At 34.0% G+C, this 21517-nt stretch overlaps 1 protein-coding gene and 3 pseudogenes across 1 annotated transcript; 3 read left to right on the top strand and 1 right to left on the bottom strand.

Annotated features, from left to right (window-relative positions):
- Positions 1-347: 347 nt before the first annotated feature.
- On the top strand, positions 348-2212 carry LOC120139587 (protein LURP-one-related 10-like). Its single transcript, XM_039154751.1, has 3 exons — positions 348-682; positions 778-1017; positions 2072-2212. Exons 1-3 carry the CDS (start codon positions 386-388, stop codon positions 2210-2212), a joined length of 678 nt encoding a protein of 225 aa, XP_039010682.1. The 5' UTR covers positions 348-385.
- A 2985-nt stretch (positions 2213-5197) lies between these two features.
- Positions 5198-10724, top strand: LOC120139586 (annotated as a pseudogene).
- A 2211-nt stretch (positions 10725-12935) lies between these two features.
- On the top strand, positions 12936-16424 carry LOC120139582 (annotated as a pseudogene).
- A 936-nt stretch (positions 16425-17360) lies between these two features.
- On the bottom strand, positions 17361-20285 carry LOC120139580 (annotated as a pseudogene).
- Between the last annotated feature and the right edge of the window lie 1232 nt (positions 20286-21517).

Below are 21517 nucleotides of genomic sequence, written 5' to 3'. Positions count from 1 at the left end.
TGGGTTTTAAGAGGGACCATTGTGACCCCTCCTCTTTCCTGGGAATCTACCTTGGGGTGATTTTTAGTACAATCGTTTTCACACTAGTCACCTAGATAATAGTTTTCACGGTGAATCTGTTATTGGTGGAAATTAACCCGAATTTCACAACACTCTCTCTCTTTCTTCATAGGAGACAAAATGGTTAAGTCTAATTTGTTTCTTAGTATGAGAAAGCGTTGAAACAAAAATTTCATGGCTGATAAGTTTGATCTCGTTCGAAACAAAAGAAGTGAACGGCAATTGAACTTGATCCAGAATACGTATATGATTGTCAATCCCGAACCAAATATTCTATAGATTTTCCTCATTGATTTTCTCTGAACAAGAGATTGATCGATATCCAATGACAGCTGCGATCGGAGAGGAGCTGCCACCGCCAGCGTCAGAAGCGACATCCCCAGCCAATTTCTATACGGCGGATAGTGATCCCATCGTGGTGATCGGTAAAAAGTTCATTGTCCCAAACCCAGTGGAACTCAAAATACAACAAACAGTATTTACAATTGCTGAAAATTACCTCGATATCGTTGACGATAATGGTAACCCTATTTTCAAGGTTAGGGATAAGTTGTTCAGCGTTCATAATCGTCGCGTTTTGTTTGACGCCGCTGGAATTCCTCTCGTTTCTCTCAGACAGAAGGTAAAATTTGCGTCCATTTTTTGCTTGAGAAAACTGTGATATTTGAAGTCAAATAAATGAATATTTATGATATGTATATAGTGTTGTTTGGTTAGATATCGAGTGTTCATAGGAGATGGAAAGTTTTCAGAGGAGAAAGCGAGGGAGCGGTTGATTTTCTTTTCAGTGTGAAGAAATCGTCTTTGATTCTTCGGAGGATGAAAACCAGGACGGCGACGTCGCTAGATATTTTCTTGGCATCCAATACGAGTGAATCACGCCCCGATTTCAAGATCATAGAGAACTGGTGTCGCAGTAACTGCACTGTTTTCCATGGAGATACCATCATTGCCGAGGTAATTGAATTAATAATCGCCGTGGTAATTGAATTAATAATCAACGTAAAGCCCTTTGAATTAATAAGATAATGATATAAATAAAATATACCAAGTGATGAAGTGATATATATATATACACGGATTAGGTCATCTAAACTAAAATCATTTAAAATAATAATTTGTATATCATCTAAAATAGTTATATTGACATGTATTACATAAATAATTAAACACATGTGAAATGTTATGTCATTAATATGTGTTGATTGTTAATTAATTAACGATTTATTTTAAGAATTTTTTGACAAAAAAATTAAAACATTAAGATCTAAAACACTAATAGAAAAATAATGATCAAAATGATTATTTTTGTAAACATAAAAGGTAAATATATCGTTTTGCCTAATTAAAATTCAATTGCTAAAATATAATATTAATTTCGATTCAACATTAAGACAAGATTATTTTTTTGACATTTATTAGTCTAGTCATTTCAGTTTTTAAATTTTTGTTATATATTCTTCTGAACTTTTAATTTTATTTTTTTTATTAATTTGATCCTAATATAATATAGCAGACAATTCTAAAAACTTATATAAACCATCTTATTACTTTTTAGAAAAAAATTGATGACACATGATAGAAAATAATAAAATACTTGTCCTCGATCTTTTAATAAGGATAAATTGTATTATTGTTCTCTCACATTTGGATCAATATATTAGAAAAATAAAATTTCAAAGGAAAATAGTATATATATTTTTTTAATTTTCATGTTTTTTATTATTTAATTCAATGATAACATAGAAAATAGTATATTATTAATTCGTCAAATATAAGTTTAATATTCAAAATTCACTATAAAAATATAAGTTAAATTGAAATTTTAGAGAAAAATCAATAGTTTCTAAGAATTCGGTAATTAACTTGTTCTCACTATTAAATCAATCTCATTAATTAAAGTATTTTTTGAATGATTGAATCATTTCTAATTTTTATATCCAGAAGATTAGAACTTCTATGTTATTACTATAAAGAATTATTATTAAGCATATTATTGACATGAATGCAGATGCACAAAAGTCAGAGTGTAAAAAGCCTGGTTATCAACGCAGATAATTATGAAATAACTGCATACCCTAATGTTGATTATGCATTCATCATTGCACTGGTGGTGATTCTTGATGAAATAAATCGCAATGGCGACGGCTGAATTTTAACCTCAAATCTTGATGTTGAAATTTTTTATAATTGGATGAGGGTAGATTTTAAATTGTGGTCAAAGATGTCAATATTGTTTAACCACGAGATAATGGATTAATGATGCTATTTGTCTTTTGTTTTTCAATCACGATGGATAATAAATACTTGAAAATAATCCATCACTCATTGGTGGACGTTAATGTAAACATTGTAATAAATTAAAATAAAATCATACTGAAAGACAATCATTATTTTATTTTTTACATGACATCTTGAAAATCATCTTCTTTTATTGTTTTCCCAAAAAAAAATCACCGTCTTCAACCTTCTGCTCGAACCCTCCTCTCTCTTTCAAAAGATTTCGAGACTCCAGAGCCATACGGAAAAACAACCATGAAACGACATTCTTGTTTGTATACTACTGTATTAATCTCGTTCAAATAGTTTTCTATCATATGCTACTGACTTATTTTATTTTTGTCTTCTGGTTTGTGGTTGAAATATCCTATGGTATCACTACCTACTATTTTTTGTTCTTCGATTCTCTAACATTGGATGTTTCTTTTATGTTCTTTTTTCATTATAAATTTGATGAAATCTCCATTGTCTGATTGATTCTTCAGTTTCCACGGCTTGGGAAACTGTTGATGATAGACTGTGGGGGTAATGGTGGCCGTATACAGAGAGTCGCAGCCGATTGCTTTTTAAGTAAGTTGAATATGATGAATCGTGTAAGAGAAGAAGAGAGACTGTTAAGGATGGTGACGGTTTAGTAGGGTTAGTTACAAGTTAATTATTTACTGTAACTAGACTGTTAAGCTTAGTAAGATTCTATAGATTTGTAGATGCATGTTTATAGGCTATAGCATTTATTGAAGTATGAATAAAATCCTTCTTCATTCTCAAATCTATCGTAATATGATATCAGTTGTTGGTTGCTTTTAAGCTTTCTCTGCAACTTTTCTTTTCTTTCTTCAATGGGCGATAGTTCTAGTCTTTCTGATCAGTTCCACAATAGTGGTAATCCCTACTACCTCTATCAATCTGATAATCCAGGGATGATCCTGGTCATGCAACCCCACACCAATGACAATTATAACAGTTGGAAACGTTGTATGTTGACGGCTCAATCAGCCAAGAACAAGACTGATTTCATTGATGGATCCATTCTTGCACTTGCTTCTACATCGATAATTCTTTTCAATGCTTGGACACGTGCTAATAATCTCGTTAACCCTTAGATCTTGAATTCGGTTTCGAAGGACATTGCTGCGAATCTTCTTTATCATTTAACGACAGCGGTTGTTTGTGGTAGTGTTCAGAAGATGATAAATGAACATAAAAAAAGAGTTAAACATGCAAGTTTTAATGGGTCTTCATGAATCTTACGCTCTCATTTGTGCCCAGATTTTATTAATGGACTCTTTTTCTTCCATAACTAAATTTTTTTCTTGGATTCTTCAAGAAGAAAATCAAAGTTCCATTGTTGTCAATTCTCCCATTGCTGAAGCTACCTTTGCTATTAAAGCTTCTCCGGTTACAAAGAAATCTCAACCACAATGTAGTTATTATAGCATGTTGGGCCACACCAGAGATAAATGCTACAAGCTTCATGGTTATCCGCCTGGTTATCATGCTCGTTCCAAGAATCCATCATTGGCTCATTCAAATGCCGTTGTTTCCTCTGATAATTCTTCTTAAGTCATTTCTAGTGATTCTTTGACAACAAAACAGAGTCAGCACCTTATCGCCATGGTTACCAATCAGCTACAGTCTGCTTCCAATTTTGGACCATCCTTCTACCTCTATCAATCCTTCGATGCAAGGCAAGATTGTTTCCTATATCAATAGCTTGCGTTCATTCGATACTAACAAATGTTGGATTATAGACTCAGGAGTATCAAGACATGTTTGTTATATCAAAGATCTTTTGATTCTTTGACTCCAATTCAAGGTGTCACGATCCTTCTACCTGATAATTCAGTTGTTCCTGTTGCTTATTCAGGGAACATTCGTCTTTCTTCTTCTTTGGTTTAAGAAGGTTTTATATGTTCCTCAATTTCAGTTTAATCTCGGACTTTGATTTTTCTGTTTTGTTTTGCAACACTCAATGTTTGATTCAAGACCTATGACAGGTGATTGGGAGGGGTGAGGTCTTTACTTACTGCGTATCCCAGTCGTGCATGAGCATAAGGATATATTACGAGTGATAAGATTGTTGACAGTTCATATATAGGTCTTGTGTATTGGCTTCTTGGCATGCTAGGCTTGGCCCCCCAGCTCTTGTGTTTTACATACTTTAAAAGGCAATCCATCCTAATTCAAACAATGCTCTTAGATCTAATTATAGAATATGATATTATTAATTAATTTTGGCTTAACTGCATAACTAGTCACTCATGTTTGAGTTTTCTTTTTTTACCACTAATTTGAAAAATTAACTCATAATACATTAATGTTTATATGGTAGTTAATATTTTTTAATGATTTTATTAACATAGGATGTATTATAATATGAAGATAACTTGAAGATAAAATTATAATATTTAAAAGTCTAGGGCCAATTTAGATTAAGGATCATAGGTTTGGGATGAAACTGGAATAACTAAAAGTTTAGAGACTGACTTATAATAAGGTTCATAGTTTAGGGATGTGTAACGTAATAAATCTATTTTTATGTTTTGATTGATGAATTTTTATCTATAAAATAAGCTTATATGTTGAAGACTTCATAATCGGCAGTCCAACCTCTACAAATTGTATTCTACCATCTCCATGCTTGTTCTTCATTTCTAACCCTCTTTCTACTACGATCAAAGGTATGGTTTCTGTCATACTCTTTTGTTTATTATCTCATTTCAATTTGATTCTAATATTTCTGGAAGGAGTGTTTCTGAGAAGAACTTTTGCTTTACACAATGATTTTAACGCTCTCCCGTTTAAGAAAAATTCGTTCTCGGATTTATTCTTTTTGATTCTTAGTGTTATATTAACTAATTTTCAGCTATGGAGATTAGCTTAAAGGAGTCTGCAATAGTTCGTCCTGCTCAACAAACTGGCAGAAAAAGTCTATGGAACTCCAATTTAGATCTATTGATTACAAGATACCACGTACCTTTGGTATACTATTATAAGCCAAATGGGTCTTGTGATTTCTTTGATACTGGAAAGCTTAAGGAGGCTTTAAGCAACATTCTTGTGTCATTTTACCCTATTGCTGGAAGGTTCGGATATGATGAAAATGGAAGACTTGAAATATCATGCAACGATGAAGGAGTTTTGTTCGTTGAAGCTCAAACTCTTTCAGCTATGGATCATTTGATTGGTGATTTTATTGATAATTCTCAAGTTCTTCGATTAGTTCCTGAGGTTGACTATTCTGGAGGAATTTCTTCTTATTCTCTTCTTGTGTTGCAGGTAATCTGTAAGCATTTTATAGGCAAAAAGATATAAGAGATTATATGACTAATAGTTGATTGATTTATTGTGTGTATGCTTTATCAGGTAACCAAATTCAAATGTGGTGGGGTTTGTCTCGGAGTTGGGTGGCAATGTAACACTCTAATTAGGGGTTAAATTTAAGAAATTATAAAGTGGTGAATTTAATTGGAATTTGGAAGGAAATAGAGGATTAAATTGTAAAATTTCAAAGTTGGCAGACCATTTTAAGAAAGACAGGAAGTTCAGTGACTAAACTCATAGTTTAACCATTTTATTTATGAGAGAATTTATAACCCCTCCTGTGCAGCAGAATTCATTTTTCCCAGTTTTTCTCTCCCGTTGACCCAACTTTTAACTGCGATCTATTCGTTGTCCGACCTCCGATCGACGAGTTGAAACCACCATCGTGTTCTTTGTCGAGCGAAGCACAAAACCCCTCAAACCTTTCGTCATGAATCGTTGTCGTTCGTCGTTAATTTTAGTCGGAAGTATCGTTGGTAATAACCCGATTTTAATTGGATTTTCATCGATTCACGACGATCCGAGCATCCGTTTACGACACCTCCCGTACCATCGTGTTCTTTGCATCGTTCCGAGTCTGCCGGTGTCATCCTTGGTCTCCGTCGACGGCGGCGCGTGAGGAGGTGAAGCGGTCAAAGTTTCCGATTCGTTGAAATCGAATTCTCCGCCGTTCAAAAATTTGAACCGAGCTTTGTAAATATCTCAAAATCGCTTAAATAATTTTTAGGATTTTTTTCGACATCAGAGTACTGTTCACGCAACCCCACGCGCCTGCGCGTGGGGAAGTAAAAAAAATGACCGGTTATAACTTGACTCGACACGTTGAGCGTTGACTGTTGATCGGCGTTGACCACTGTTGACCAAAACTTTGACCGACTTTGACCGAGCATTAAACGACCTTTGACTTTGACCGAGTATACTTATCCTGACATTTTCGACGTTCCAAATCCGATTCCGCAGTTCGTTTTTCGAAATCCAGACCATAAGGCCTTGAAATTGCCAATCAAAACCGTTGACTTTGATTTTGACCAAAAATTTCAAATTTTCGAAAAGTCATATTTTATGCTTTCGACGTCCTGAATCTGAATCCGAAGCCCGTTTTGCCAAATTCTAACCCGGTTAGCTGTTTTTCACTGATTTATCATCCGATTCGATCCATTTTTCATAATTAATCTCCGTTTTTATGTAATTTCTGTTGGTATGAATCCGAGGAAATATTGGAAGATGATTTCAAGATCGAGAGCATTCGAATGGAATTTTATGGTCGATCAGTATTGTACGAAAATCGAGGTAATACTTTACTACCTCTTTATGCTTTATAAAACATGTTGGTATTGGTAAATGCATGAATGGAAATGTTTGGTCTCATATGTGTAATTAATGAATATCTAAATTTGATACGAATACGGTAGCAAGTAGATAACTGAATATGGCTTAGATGACTATTATAAGAGATTGAGGAATTGTTAGAATTAAATTACAAGTTTGTAATTGGTGATAAAGAAATCAGCCCTGGATTTGTAACTTATATTTATATCATCAAAGGTTAAATGTTAAAGGTATTTGGATGAGAAATTATGAGAATACTTCGGTAGGGTAAAACTACGAAAATACCCTTATGTTGTAAGATGTCAAAATTATCCCTGGAAGTTGGTTAATAACTCTGAAAGGACATATTGATCTAATATAATTACAGATGTGCATAAGAAATGATAGTTTTGTTTAGAAAATTTGGATAACTGGTTTTTATCGCTAAAAAGGGTTCGTGCAAGATACTAGAAGTTTGTTAAGGAATAATTTCAAGATCAGCGAATGTTCGGGAAAGCAATTAATCATAGGATCTCTAAATTATAATTATTTTCGTTAAGAGCTAATATCGAAATTATCTGGTTAAGAAATTACGGAAATACCCTTAAGAGGTAGAATAATCTGAGTTAACCCTGAATAAGAAAATACTTAGAGGATTCATACTTAACTTGATTAAGTACGGATTTGATTATTAAGATCCTGATTTAGTGCAGGAAAATTTCCTGATATTCCGTTTGTAAAATCTGAGAAGACACTTGACCCGAAAATATCCGAGTTATGAGTAAATACCTGCAGAATAATTTGTCGGGGTTATTCTGTTGTCGGAATTGTTCGAAAGGACTGAAATAAATGATAAGATTGAATTTAATAGTAAGATCAGACGGAAGGAAATTATTAAATTACACTGAATCTGTACAATGATCAAAATACCCCTGTAATGGAAATGACTCAAGAATATCACCAAGATCAGGAATGATTAGATATCCTTGAGCTGTAATGATTGGAATAAACTGAACACAAAATGACCAAAATACCCTTATGGCATATACTAAGGAAATGTATTGGATTAATTAAGGAATCCAAATAAACATGGATGTGGTACTGCTCTTAAAAGTTACAGATCACATATTAAGCCGAGAAACCAATGCTAGTTATATCAGTACCTGAACGATATAGATGTCACTTGAATGTGTGTTTGTATTCTCAAGTTTGGCTCGATGATAATTTTGGAAGTATTCAGCTCAGCTCAACTCTAGATCGCATTCAACAGTAAGAATTTGATATTTGTTAGACAAATCAACCACGAAGACCAAATTGAATTGAACGGAAGTACAATATGTATCCGAAATTCAGAAATGTTTGAATTACCTTGGAAAACCCCGAAGTATCTGAAATAGACTTGACTGCTAAGTGAAATAAGTAACCTCAATGACTATGGATTAAATAAGTGATTTGGATGAGTCTGAAAACGTTAATGAACATACATGATGTAATGTTCTTATGGGTTATGAACTACAAATCAAGCACGACAGCATTTCATGATATCGTGGAAGCGTGGAAATGAAATTAAGAGCATTGGTATATTTGTTAGTTTCTTTAAGATCTATTCAGCGATGATTCCAAGATGATATATAGATAAGAATTTTTGATATTAAAAAGTAAATACCCTGAAAGGATAATGAATTGACCAGTTGACAAGCATTAGTTCTGGGAACTATTCATCTGGAGTTGTTAGAAAATCCGAATAATCGACATAGAATGTAAATGTCCTGAATCTTCATTTCTTTCTTACCGACTCAAGTCATATTCTGAATAACTGATGATTTCGTCAGTTATTGAACTCTTCCAATAGTGATTCTGAATTCCGATGTTCTATCGGTATACAGAAGATATGTGTTCCTCTACCTGTTAAGATTATCTAATATCTTTGAATAATATCTGTAAATTCTGGTGTGTTTCCTACTCACATGAATATTTTATATGATTTTCGACTTGAATTCTGATATGATACTTGACATGGATTCTGATATGATATATGACATGGATTCTGATATGATACTTGACTTGGATTCTGATCTGATACTTGACCTGGATTTTGATATGATATTTGACATGAATTATGCTTTAATTTTTGATATATCCGTTTACGGACGGAACATGTTTTATTTGGGGGTATTATTGAAGAAGAATACCTGGAGGCTCCTCGACTTTGTGCTCAGGGCCTTACTTGTCGGCTCATCGGCTGTGTGCTTAGGGCCTTACTGGACGTGACGGGGTTGTATGGTTCTGGGGAACATACACATTTTGTACATGACGGATAGGGGTATATATATATATATATATATATATATATGTTTTAAAAAGATCTGAAAAGTTACATGGTTTTTGGGAACACACTAGATAACCTATTCTGATCTCCTGAACTAGTCATCCGAAATATTTCTCTGAACTGAAAGCTCATTGTCCATTACCACCTGAAATATCAGTAGGATCTCTGCTCAGCATAAAAGTCTGTAAATGTTCAGAAACAATAAGGATATAAATATTTATCTGTATCTGCACGTTCATCAGCATCATCTGGTAGTTCTGTATTACTGAGCTTTCCGAAGCTCACTCTATTACTCAACATTGCAGGTTAAAAGAATTGTACCAGTGCAACTATCGTCATTAGTATGGGAGTTCTTCCGGCGTTGATTTCATAGAATGGTACATGTGATTAGGGGGCATGTAATTTATTTGTTTTATATACGAGTCTGGAAATCTGTTTTATTTTTAAATAGTGAAAAATGGTTTTATAAGTTTACATGTTCGGATAAAAAGTTTTAAATTTTCCGCTATTTTTACGTGGGTCTCTCCGGTGGCCCTAATGTGACAACCCAAATCGGATCGAGTTATCGCATCAGTCTGGGGGTTACAGGCAACATACTTTAGGAGATGCTACATCGGTTCGCCATTTCATCAATAGTTGGGCTGACACCACACGGGGCTTGTCGCCTGCAGTTGCCCCGTTCATCAATCGAACTCTTCTTCGTGCTCGAGTCCCACCGATGCCTAAATTTCACCATGTTGAATATGATCCTTCTCCACCATTGAAGACTATGGTTTCCCACTCGGATGATCTTCAGCCATCCATTGTCTCCACCTTCAAGCTCACAGTTGATCAATTGAATCTCCTAAAATCCAAAGCAGGTGCAAATAATGGTACAAAATATAGTACTTTCAACATACTGGCTGCACATATATGGCGTTGTGTAAGTAAAGTCAGGGGTCTCTCAGATGATCAACCTACCAAGATATACATTCCGGTTGACGGTCGATCGAAATTAAGTCCTCCTCTCCCAGCAGGATACTTCGGTAATGCAATCTTTATAACTGCACTAATTACTCAAGCTGGTGATCTGAAAACCGAATCGTTTACCGATACTATAAAGAGGATCCATGAACGATTAGATCAGATTAATGAATATTTGAGATCAGCTCTTCATTACACTGAGACACTGTCTGATTTAAGCAGTTTGGTTAGAGGATCACATACTTTCCGCAGCCCAAACCTTAGTATAAATACATAGGTGCGGTTGTCTATTTATGATACAGATTTCGGATGGGGTCGCCCCAGTTTTATGGGGCCAGCAAATATTGTCCAGGAAGGCAAAATTGTGATACTGCCAAGCCCAACAAATGATGGGAGTTTGTCAGTGGTAGCTCGTTTGGAAACAAACCACATGAAACTCTTTAACAAACTTAATAATTGATTTACCATCATGATTAAAGACATAGTATGTTAATCAATGTGTTTGTGTGATCTTGATGTCATGGGCATGTTTAATATGATGAATAAGATTAATCTAACTTGTTGGAATAACGTAATGACTTATGATGCATGAAATGGCAGTGTTAGTGCATAATATGTTTGAAAATGACTCAAAATGAATCATATGTTCAAATTATGATCTAATGTGTTTTTATCGTCAAACATGACATTTAAGTGTATTTTAAGTTTTGATGTATTGACATTATGTTAGGAACATGATTAGAGTTCATGATGATGAACTGAGATAGATTTTTGTTTTAAACATTAAAATTTTACAATGTAGCCTGTAATATCAATACTCAAGGTTCAATGTTGATATTAATTGTTGGTATTGGTACTAATTGTGTTTATTGAAATTTGGCATTTTAGATGGATTTTAATTGTATTTTGTATTCTTGATAATTTTGTCCTAAGATTTTAAAAATACAATTATGGTTTGGTTTTAACTCAAATGGTTCTAAAATTTCAACAGACATAAAAATTATTTAATTTCACAAGTGAACTGGAAATTTAAAGCTTTCAACTAAATACTAAAACTAATTAGATGTATGAATTAGATCAAAATTTATGTTTAGTCGCTTTGATTGATTTTGAGTCATATATGTGGTATATAAGTTCCTTTGGGATGATTTGGCTACATTTTTATTTTGTTATTATTAATCTAAATCTGGAATTGAAAAAAAAAGTCAATTAAATTTAGGGTAAAGTATAATAGTCCCCGAACTTCTAGGGCACTTGCAGTTTAATCACTCAACTTGTAAAACTTGCAATACAATTATCCAACTTTTTATTCGTTTTTAGTAAGGTTCCGATGTTACCTTCCATTAGTTTTATATGACGTGACATTTAACTTCCGTTAACCCCGTTATTCTTCTTCTTCTCCTCTCTAAACTAAAACCACTTGATAAAAGTCTTCTTGTCTCTAAACTAAAACACTTGATAAAAGTCTTCTTGTCTCTAAACTAAAACACCTTGATAAAAGTTATCAACGCGGGGAGTTGCATTATCCCTAAATATTATATGGCGATTCTAGTAAGCAAAAGAACCAACATATAGAGCTCGAAATCCAAGCTCAAAATTTTCAATCAACCATGATAAAATATTAATATTTTAGCCTTCGATTAGAGCTTGCAGTGTCTGTATGAATGAATATATTTATACTGTAACCATGGAAATGGATTGAGATTTCCTCCGTTGGATCCTTTAACATCAACAAGGAACAGTTCAAAACAAACCCAGAATCAAAAGTTCATGGCTTTCGATCCCAAACCCAGTTTAGTTTCCTCATCTTCCTCCTCCTTTCTATACAACCTCTCATCTTCTGCCTATCAACCGATGCATCCGCTCCGTCTACAGTCTGCATCGTCGGAAGCGACAGTGGCATCGGCGGTTACTCCGTCGTCCACTTCCTACGCAACTACTTCCACCTCACTCCTTCCTAACCCAACCCTCCCAACATCATCATCTTCGAAAGCAGGTTCGTCGTCAGTGGTCGAATGGCCACTGTCTCCATTGGCGGTGCAACTTTCGAGGCCGGTGCTTCGATTCTTCACCCCCAAGAACTACCGGCAGCAGCAGCAGGGCACTTACTGAAAACCAACTAAAATTTCGATGACTGCATTATTTTAAAAGTTGAGTGACTAAAATGCAAAATTCTAAAAGTTTGGAGACTATTTATATATTTTACCCTTAAATTTATAAATTGTCGATACATAACGAGGATAAATTTTTAACCAAAAGTTTTAGAAATCCGAGGAAAAAGAATTTCCTTTCTATGATAAGATCATGGCCAAAAGTTGATAGAAAAGTGGGGGGAAATGAACTTTTTTAGTAATGTAAACCAAGTGTGATTATATTAATTCAAACGCTCCTTCTATTCACCGGATATGAATAAAATAATAGCAATAAAGAAAATGCATTATTTCACTGATAATTAATTACAAACAAAGCAAAGAAGACCAAGAAAGAATTTCACTTCTATATTTTTCTTTAGGCCTTATTTTTTTTTTCTAGGCATTCAAACACAAGGTAAGGAAAAGGTGGTGTGCGTTTTTTTCTTTCTTTGTGGGGAAGGTTATAGGCTGTTGTTCCTTTTTGTTTGAATTTCCTCGGGAAACAAACAGAATTATTGACCAGTAAAAAAAGAGAAAAGATGATGATACTGCAACCAGTTCCATCCTCAGCTGCAGTGGCAGTCGACAAGGCAACCAGCGAACTTCTAAACACTCCCGATTGGACTCTCAACATTAATATTTGTGATTCTCTTAATTCTAATCCCAGGTAATATTTTAATCTCTTTTTTTAAAAAAAGGGTTTGGATTTATATTTAATATATTATCCTGTATAAATGTATATGTTAAATATTTAATGTAACATGAAAAGTTAAGTTATTTATATATTTAATGGATGTTGGGATACATCGGGTAGTCATCTTCCTTAAAATTATAAATGATCATATATTGAAAATATTTTTTATAATTTATTTTCATAAATTATAAAATTTGTCCCTTTGAATTATACATTTGTTCATGGTGATGAATTTGCAGGCAAAGAAAGGATTTTTTAAAGGCAGTGAAAAGAAGGTTGCAACACAGGAATTATAAAGTGCAATTACTTGCTCTGACGGTAACTTTTAATTATTGGAAATTAAATATTTTATTTTTGTGGAGAGAGGGGGATGTTTCATGTGGATTAATTAATTTTGAAGCTTTTGGAGACAATGGTGAAGAATTGTGGAGACTTTGTCCATTATCAGATTGATGAGAGAGAAGTACTGCGGGATATGATCAAAATGGTGAAAAAGAAGGCAGATACGAGAGTGAGGGATAAAATATTGGGATTGTTAGAGTCATGGCAGGAGGAATTCGGCGGTCGTACGGGTGAACATCCTCAGTACTATTGGGCATGTCAAGACCTAAAGGTAACCCTAGCTAATACCCAAATACGTTTAAATTATTATGTTATAATTTTATTTTATTTTTTTCATTTTCAATTTTTATCGAGAGACAGGTCTACTTATATTATGTAAAAAAAATTAATTTTATATATTTTTAAGAAATATTATATGAGTGAAAATGCAAGATTAAACTAACAATAAAAATAAGAGGATATTTACGAGAAAAATAAATAGATAATCTTAGTTAGAGAAGGGGAAGAATTTTTAAAATTTTAATAGAGAGACAAACTTATAAAATTCAAGGAATGAAAATAAATTAATAACAAAAAAATATTTAAAATATATGATAATTTAAAATTTTTAATAAGAGATCGAGACGGCCGATCTCCTTTAATCCTTTCTGATTTTAATCTTCTATATATATACATGTATAAAATAATCCTAAAATTATAAACTTAAAAGTTTAACCTTAAATATGAGGGTAAAATACAAAAATAGTCCCCAATTATAAGGTGTTGCTTTGTTGAGTCTATCGACTATTAAATATTACAAAATGATCACCCGACTATTCATATATTCTAAACTTGTCATTTTTTTCTTAAAAAAATTATGACAATCTAGGTTGAGTGTTAACCTGTTGACTGAGATATGATAGTCGTTTGAGATTTTGATATTATATTATCACAGTCAGTAGGTTAATGTTCAGCTCAGACTGTTGTCAAATTTTTAATAAAAAATGACGAGTTTGAAACATATGATAGTCAGATGATCATTTTATAATATTTAATAATCGAAAGACTCAACAAAATAATAAACTATAATTAAAGAATCATTTTGTAGCTTTTAATAATCAATGAGTCAATAAAACACAATTAACTATCCCTTTTGTTAGACTTATTAAATACTAGTATAATATTTGTTTATATGTGGAATGTTTGAAAAAAGAAGTAAAATTATGTGAGTGAACAAATGTCAGCGTTCAGGCGTATCATTTCCCGAGTCGTCACCAAATGCGGTCCCTATCATTGCACCACTGGCTAAGCGTCATCCTGCTTATGGAACGCCAAGCAATTCTTCTGAAAGGGTTGACGAAACTCACATTGGAAATTTAAGGTATACATTTCTCTACTTACAGAGATGTTGCATATATGTTTTTCTCTAAAATTTTCCTTTTGCTTATCTTAGTTTGTCAAGCTTGGACTCTATGAAGGATGCTATGTATCTCTAGGTGACATGCTGCAGGCTGTAAACCCTAGGGACCATTCGGTAACAACAAAAATGGAATTCAATTTTACAAAATATAACCTTTTTCTGTCATTTAATTTTGATAATCTTTCTGTTTTGTATGTGTAGGCAGTGAAAGATGAAGTTATAGTTGATCTTGTCAACCAATGTCGTTCTAACCAAAAAAAGCTAATGCAGATGCTTACAAATACCGGGTTAGTGTCGATGTTCATGATTTAGCAACAAACTCAGACGCGTTTTGAGTCGCATCGCATTTATTTTATTTTTACGTCGTTTTGGTTATTTTTCTGTTTTCGAATTCCTAACGGATATCATGTGGCAGGGATGAGAAGCTATTAGCTCGGGGCCTTGAGCTAAATGATGGACTGCAAAGCTTACTTGCGAAACATGATGCCATATGTTCAGGTTCTCCATTGACAATTCAAGTTACTACTAGTGTAAGCTCCAAGCCAACTGAAGCAATTACAATCGAAAAATCAAATGAGGCAAAGAATTCATGCCCGCCGTTGAATATCTGTCAACCTGCAAGTGTTGCTGTTGTGACAAGAAGCCTGATCGAAGAAGACGAAGAAGATTTGCACAGCTAACTAGAAGGTTTCATATTCTAACCTCTATTCCATCGTACAGACTAGGTGTGTCTGAATATGTGTCGAATACGAGTGTCGCTCGGTTCTCGATCGGTTAACTTTTCGATATGCATTTCAGGCGTTCGAAAACAGGGTCGAGGTCATCTCAGAGCACATCTGCTGCAACAAAGGATTCTCTTGTGCCTGTCAATGAACCGGTTGTGACAACTTCATATGAGCCATCTGGTTCTGCCACTGATGATCTTTGCAAAGCGTTATCTTTGCCGTCGGAATCAGCTGCACAAGAAAACACCACAAAGAGCAAGAATTGATTGATGTTCTAACCGTGACATTGTCAACATCATCAGCTTCACCACCCCATACCCCTAATTCTTCACCACCTGCAATTCACCAAAACATGCACCATCCAGCTCAGGTCCCTCATGGACCACTTCCATACGATAGTTACATTGTTCCATGGGCTCAGCCTCAAGTTCAACCACAATATCAACCACAGAACCACTCAAATCCACTGGTTTTAGGGCAACAAGAGTTCCAGTCACAAACTCAGTATCATCCATACACATCTGGGTATCCACTTCCTAAATGGGCGAATACTCCAGGTTATTTCACTGGTGCAAATATGTGTAACTCATTCCCCGTGAACGCAAGCAATGGTGATGTTTGGGGGACTCCGATGCTGGCAGAGAAGCCTTATATTCCTCCGTACAGATTGTTTGAGGATTTGAATGTACTCGGAAATGGCGATGGAAGACTTAAGATGAAGAGCACTACTTCTAGTTCTACCCAAAGCATGGTTGGTGAAAGGAAGTAGAGATGTTTGGATTTTGTAGTAATAATATGTTCATATGAAGATGGACATGGAATTGTCTTTTGGATTCATCTGTGTAGTTCGGGTGATTCATCAATTAAGCTGATTCCTTTTTTGATTTAAATATCAATTTGGTCCCATTTTTTAATTTAATTATTGAAATATATATCAATCAAATGATTTTGTTTAGTTCCATAAGAATAATTTGTCTTCAATCAAAAATATGACCTAATTAACTATCAGTTCAGAAATAAAATACTAGATATTTGAAGAATGTTGGGTTTGATTGAGTTGTAAGTTGAGCAAATCGAATTTAAGAAGTTTGCTCATATAATGAAATCTTATAATATTTTATCATTAATAGATAAATAAACAAAAGTTTGGATCAAATAACTTTTAATGTATGAAACATGATCTGGAAAGATGGAAAAAATTATCGAATTTATTGAGTGATGTAAATGGTTAAAAAGAGTGTTGATTTTTATTGAGGTCCTGAATTCGAGTAACTGTGTCTGTAAAATGTGTGTTGTCAATAGCTAAAAATGATTATGAACCTATATTATCTTCTAATCACACAAGATATATATATATATAATTCTTAATTTTATTCTATAAAATAGTGATCTAATTGAAAAATAATAATAAAGAAAAGGATATTATTATAAATATCTCTAAATATATAAGATATAATTATTATTTTTTATGTTGAGTCAGGTATTTTCATCTTAAACCTGAATCCAATTCGATCTGAACTTATTTTTTTAAAAAAAATTCAACCTAACGTAACCCAACTCAAATCAATTTGTATTTTAAAAATAAATAAATAAACCCAACAAAATCAAAATTTATCGAGTTTGTGTCTCGTCCCATCCCTCGTACAAATTCAGGGATCGGGCGTATATTTAAGCCAACATGTTTAAAATAATGGGTAATTGGGTGTAGTCCAGTGACAGTCTATTAATTAATATTGACCCGTAAAGCACGAACATACGAATTAGACAACAGCAAATCAAAGTATTAAACATCAAGCAATCGATTTTATCCAATCTGTTTCAAAATTGCAATAAACAACTGCATAAGGCATTCATGAACACATACTAAACAAGCAATGCGTTGGCAAGATTCAAAATGGTCTTATTCGTCAAAATGCCTTGATGTGAATAATTTTTCATAAAGGCATTGAATAGTTAGGATTAAACGACATCAACCGGAGAGGCAACGAGTTGTTGACTCATAAATAGCATATTTCCAAACCATAGCTACCAACCCTTTTAAGCTTTTATTGAAGCAGAAACCTATTTGTATTTATCATTATTTTTAAATAGCATTTGTATTTATTATTTCTTCACTTACAATAGGGATGTTTACAAGGAAATCTGCAAGAAGAAATCATCGTTCATTAAAAACAAATGGTACTCGACTCTATGATAACCGATCCGAAGAAGCGTGCCTACCTGCATCTTCCTTAGTGAAGCAGAGAGGGGGAGTGATTCTAAATACATTGCCATAAATTCCACCTTTCCCCACCAATACTCCGGTTTCTAGAACAATGCAAAAATAGGTTGTTAGCAACTTGAAGCGAAGTACATTCTACGGTATATGATTATTGTGGGGAATGGAAGAACTCGAACCTTTCAGCTGGTCCATTATATATATGAAGAGTTTCTAGCTTTGCAGGAGTCTTGAGCTTCTGATCAGTGACAAGTTCGACTCCGAGCATTAATCCTCTTCCCCTCACATCACCAATCACTGCAGACATACATGGTACAATCAGCCATGTCAGTCACCATTGGTTTAGAGAATGTTTAAAGCAGAATATACAGGAGAAAGGATAAGTTCTTGCAGTCATATTTATCTTTTAGTGCGGTTAATCTCTCTTTCAAATAGGTCCCAACAACAAATGTATTTTCCTGAAGCTTTTCTTTTTCAATTACTTTTAGGACAGCTAACCCTCCAGCGGTGCATACAGGGTTCCCACCATTGGTATTGAAGTAACTTCTGCGAGTCAAGACCGTCGCAATCTCAGGGGTCGTTACCACGGCACCCAGAGGAATGCCATTTCCAATGCCCTGTCCATGTGGTAAAAGAAACACGTCGATGCACAAAAGTTAGATGCAAGTAAATGGATAAGCTACACAAAAACAGATTCCAGGGACCAGTGGTGTACTTCATTGAATTTTCTTTTTAAAAAAAAATTGTTACCATCAGATCAGAGTAAGATTACTGTTATAATGCACATCTAGCAAAGGGAGGTGGCTAGGAGATTTTCATAACTAAGAAAATGAGAGAATTTATAACCTTTGTCATTGTCACTATGTCAGGAACGACCCCATGGTTCTCAAATCCCCAGAAGTGGCTTCCTGTGCGAGCAAAGCCAGCCTGAACCTCATCAGCAATGCAAAGACCTCCAGCTTTCTTTATGGTGCTATAAACAGCAGGCAAGTAACCTGGGGCCAATTCTATGATTCCACCAACTCCCTGTCAATAAAAACATGGAATGTTAGGTGACGTTATCTTCACGAGGAAATCCTGACAATTTGATCAAAGGGGAAGAAGATTGTAGGAGACGCCAAATATTGGTGATTACTTGTATGGCTTCAGAAATGAAACCAGCATGCTATCATATAGGAATGATTGAATTTTAGCCACCTGCACCCATCCTAAATCGTATTTTAAATTTTTATTTCAAATTAAAAATGTTATAGTAGGAAGTTGTAGGAATCAGTCTATCTATTGCTAGTGAATTCCATTAGATATAAATTAAGTAAATGCTTTTTAAATTTTATAATGAAACTTTAGCATTTCACTTGTATTGGTCATCCGATTGTTTAATGTTACAGCCAAGCTATTTCTTTTTGGGTCTTTTATTTTTGAAGTTTTCATAAAATTTTCACATTCATTTTTTTATAATTAGAATCTCTTTTTTTTTCATCGTTGTTCGATCATCAACGTCCATTACTTACAATACTTAGTATTAAAACATTCTCTCCTTTTTTTCTTTTTAGTTTTATTTTTCTTGAAATTCTCGCAAATTAATAAAACCATAATAAAATCTTTGATCATATATTAGTCTGATTTTTAATATCCACTATAAAATTAATATGGAATCAAGATGTATTGATTTTGTCCCCCTCCCTTAATTCCCCACCATTCAAAGTGGGATGTTAGTGATATAATTGAGTTTTTCTTAAAGTTAAATGACCAAATTAGAAATAAAAGTAAAGTTATACTATCAAAAATTAATTGGGTAAACTACACTAACAATCCCTTTTATTTTTGGCCTATCTTATGTTGGCCACTGATTTTTGAAAAGTAACATGTTCGTCACTTACATTATTAATATATTATATTTTTGACCATTGAGTTGTTAACTCTTATTAGTTCGATAACGTGACATATTAATAAAAAATATTAATTTTTAATTTATTCTATGAACTTTTTCAAATATTTATTTTCCACCCTCTTCAATCAAAAAAACCCAAATCCATTTTTCTCTAAAAAAAATCCTTGTTATCTAACCTTAACCCTCATCAGCGTTGTTTTCATCATCGCCTTCAATCGATGTTCAAGTAGGGATGGGCATGGACCGAACCTGACGGGTTCTGACCCGACTCGACACGAAAAAAAATATAATTTTACCTTATATATTTTTATTAATTACGATAATACCTCTCTACATATTATATTTTTAATTAAGTCACTGATTTTATTGAATAAAATAATATTTTTATTATTATTTCGGGTCAGATCGGGTTTTTAAGTTATATATTAGGTCGGGTCTCGGGTGGAACATCATTGTATTTTATCAACAGGTCGTGATCGTTTTAACCCATGGTGCATGTCGCACCCCAACAACCCGTGAACACCAGCCTTTAGCTCTTACCCTGGCCTTTTACTCCTTCTATCTAACGTCTCCAGCACCCCTATCTTATGGCCAACCGCAGCTTTTCCCTTCAATCCCATCACGCATTCGACCTGGTTTTTCTAACCAACACCCTCGCCTTTGGGTTGTAATGTGTGTCGGTACTGCCATGCCAATGGCTTGTTTGATGTGCTCTGCTACTATGCACAACATGGTAAAGTAGAGGGAGTTGCGGGATCGTCGAGGTTTAAGGTTGTTAGAGTTTTGGGTTTAGAGGAACGATGATGAGAGTATGAAGGAGTTGGGGTTTAGAAAAGGCGCATGCGACGACTGATGCCAATCTCCATCCATTTACTCACCTTTTACCCAGCTTCTCCACCACCCCTAGCACTTTTTAACCCACTTCGTCCAACCAATGCTGTCCCCTTTCGGTTGTTGTGTACACTTGTGCTACAATGCTAACAGACTTGTTTGATGTGTTCTACTGCGACAGACGACGTGATAAATTAGTGGGAGTCGAGGGGTTATTGTGTTTTGAGGTTTAGATGAATGATAACGAGAGTACGAAGAGGTTGGGGTTTGGACAAGGGGAGTGTGGTGGCTAACAGCAGCGGCAGCGGCAACATCATCAAGGATGATGCTTGGGGTTAGAGTTAAGGTTAAAGGAATAAGTTTTGGGGGGTTGAGTTTTTTGTTTTGTTTGAAGAGGGTGAAAAACAAAGATTTAAAAGTTAAAGGATTAAATTAGAAATTAATCTCTTTTAATAACATATCATGTCAAACTAACAAAAGTCAACAGTAGAGTAACCAAAATATAATTACTTGATAACATCGATGATGAACACGTTATTTTTTTTCCAAAATCTATGACCAAAATAAAACATATCAAAAATAAAGGGCCACCCGTGTGACTTGCTCAAAATAATTCACCTATAGATCCGTTAGAAAACAATGTGAAGAACACGAAGTTTAATTAAGTTTTTAGTTACGATGAATTTATTTTCGATTTATGTAAAATAAAATTTTCAAAGGATTCTATCATCACCCTGACTCGATTCATTCGTACACTAACTTAATTGGAATTTTCTGATTTTGTAAAATAATAAATTATTTAACATATTGATATTTTTAAAATTTTATAGATAATTAAAAAAATATTTTAAAAAAAATTAAATTAATTAATAATTATAAAAATAATTGGCGGGGGCAAGACTCCCCTTGGCCCCCATACAAGAATATTTAAATGTTTACGGTTAAAAGATTAAAATATTTTTAAACATACACTACTTTATCACTCTCTTTATGAGAGTTGAGAACTCCAAACGGAGTCTTA

Source organism: Hibiscus syriacus, unplaced genomic scaffold (genome assembly GCF_006381635.1).
Source record: "Hibiscus syriacus cultivar Baekdansim isolate YM2019G1 unplaced genomic scaffold, ASM638163v2 tig00110763_pilon, whole genome shotgun sequence".
Lineage (NCBI taxonomy): Eukaryota > Viridiplantae > Streptophyta > Magnoliopsida > Malvales > Malvaceae > Hibiscus > Hibiscus syriacus.
Note: the sequence above shows the minus strand (reverse complement) of the source record. Positions and strands in the feature narration are given on the sequence as shown.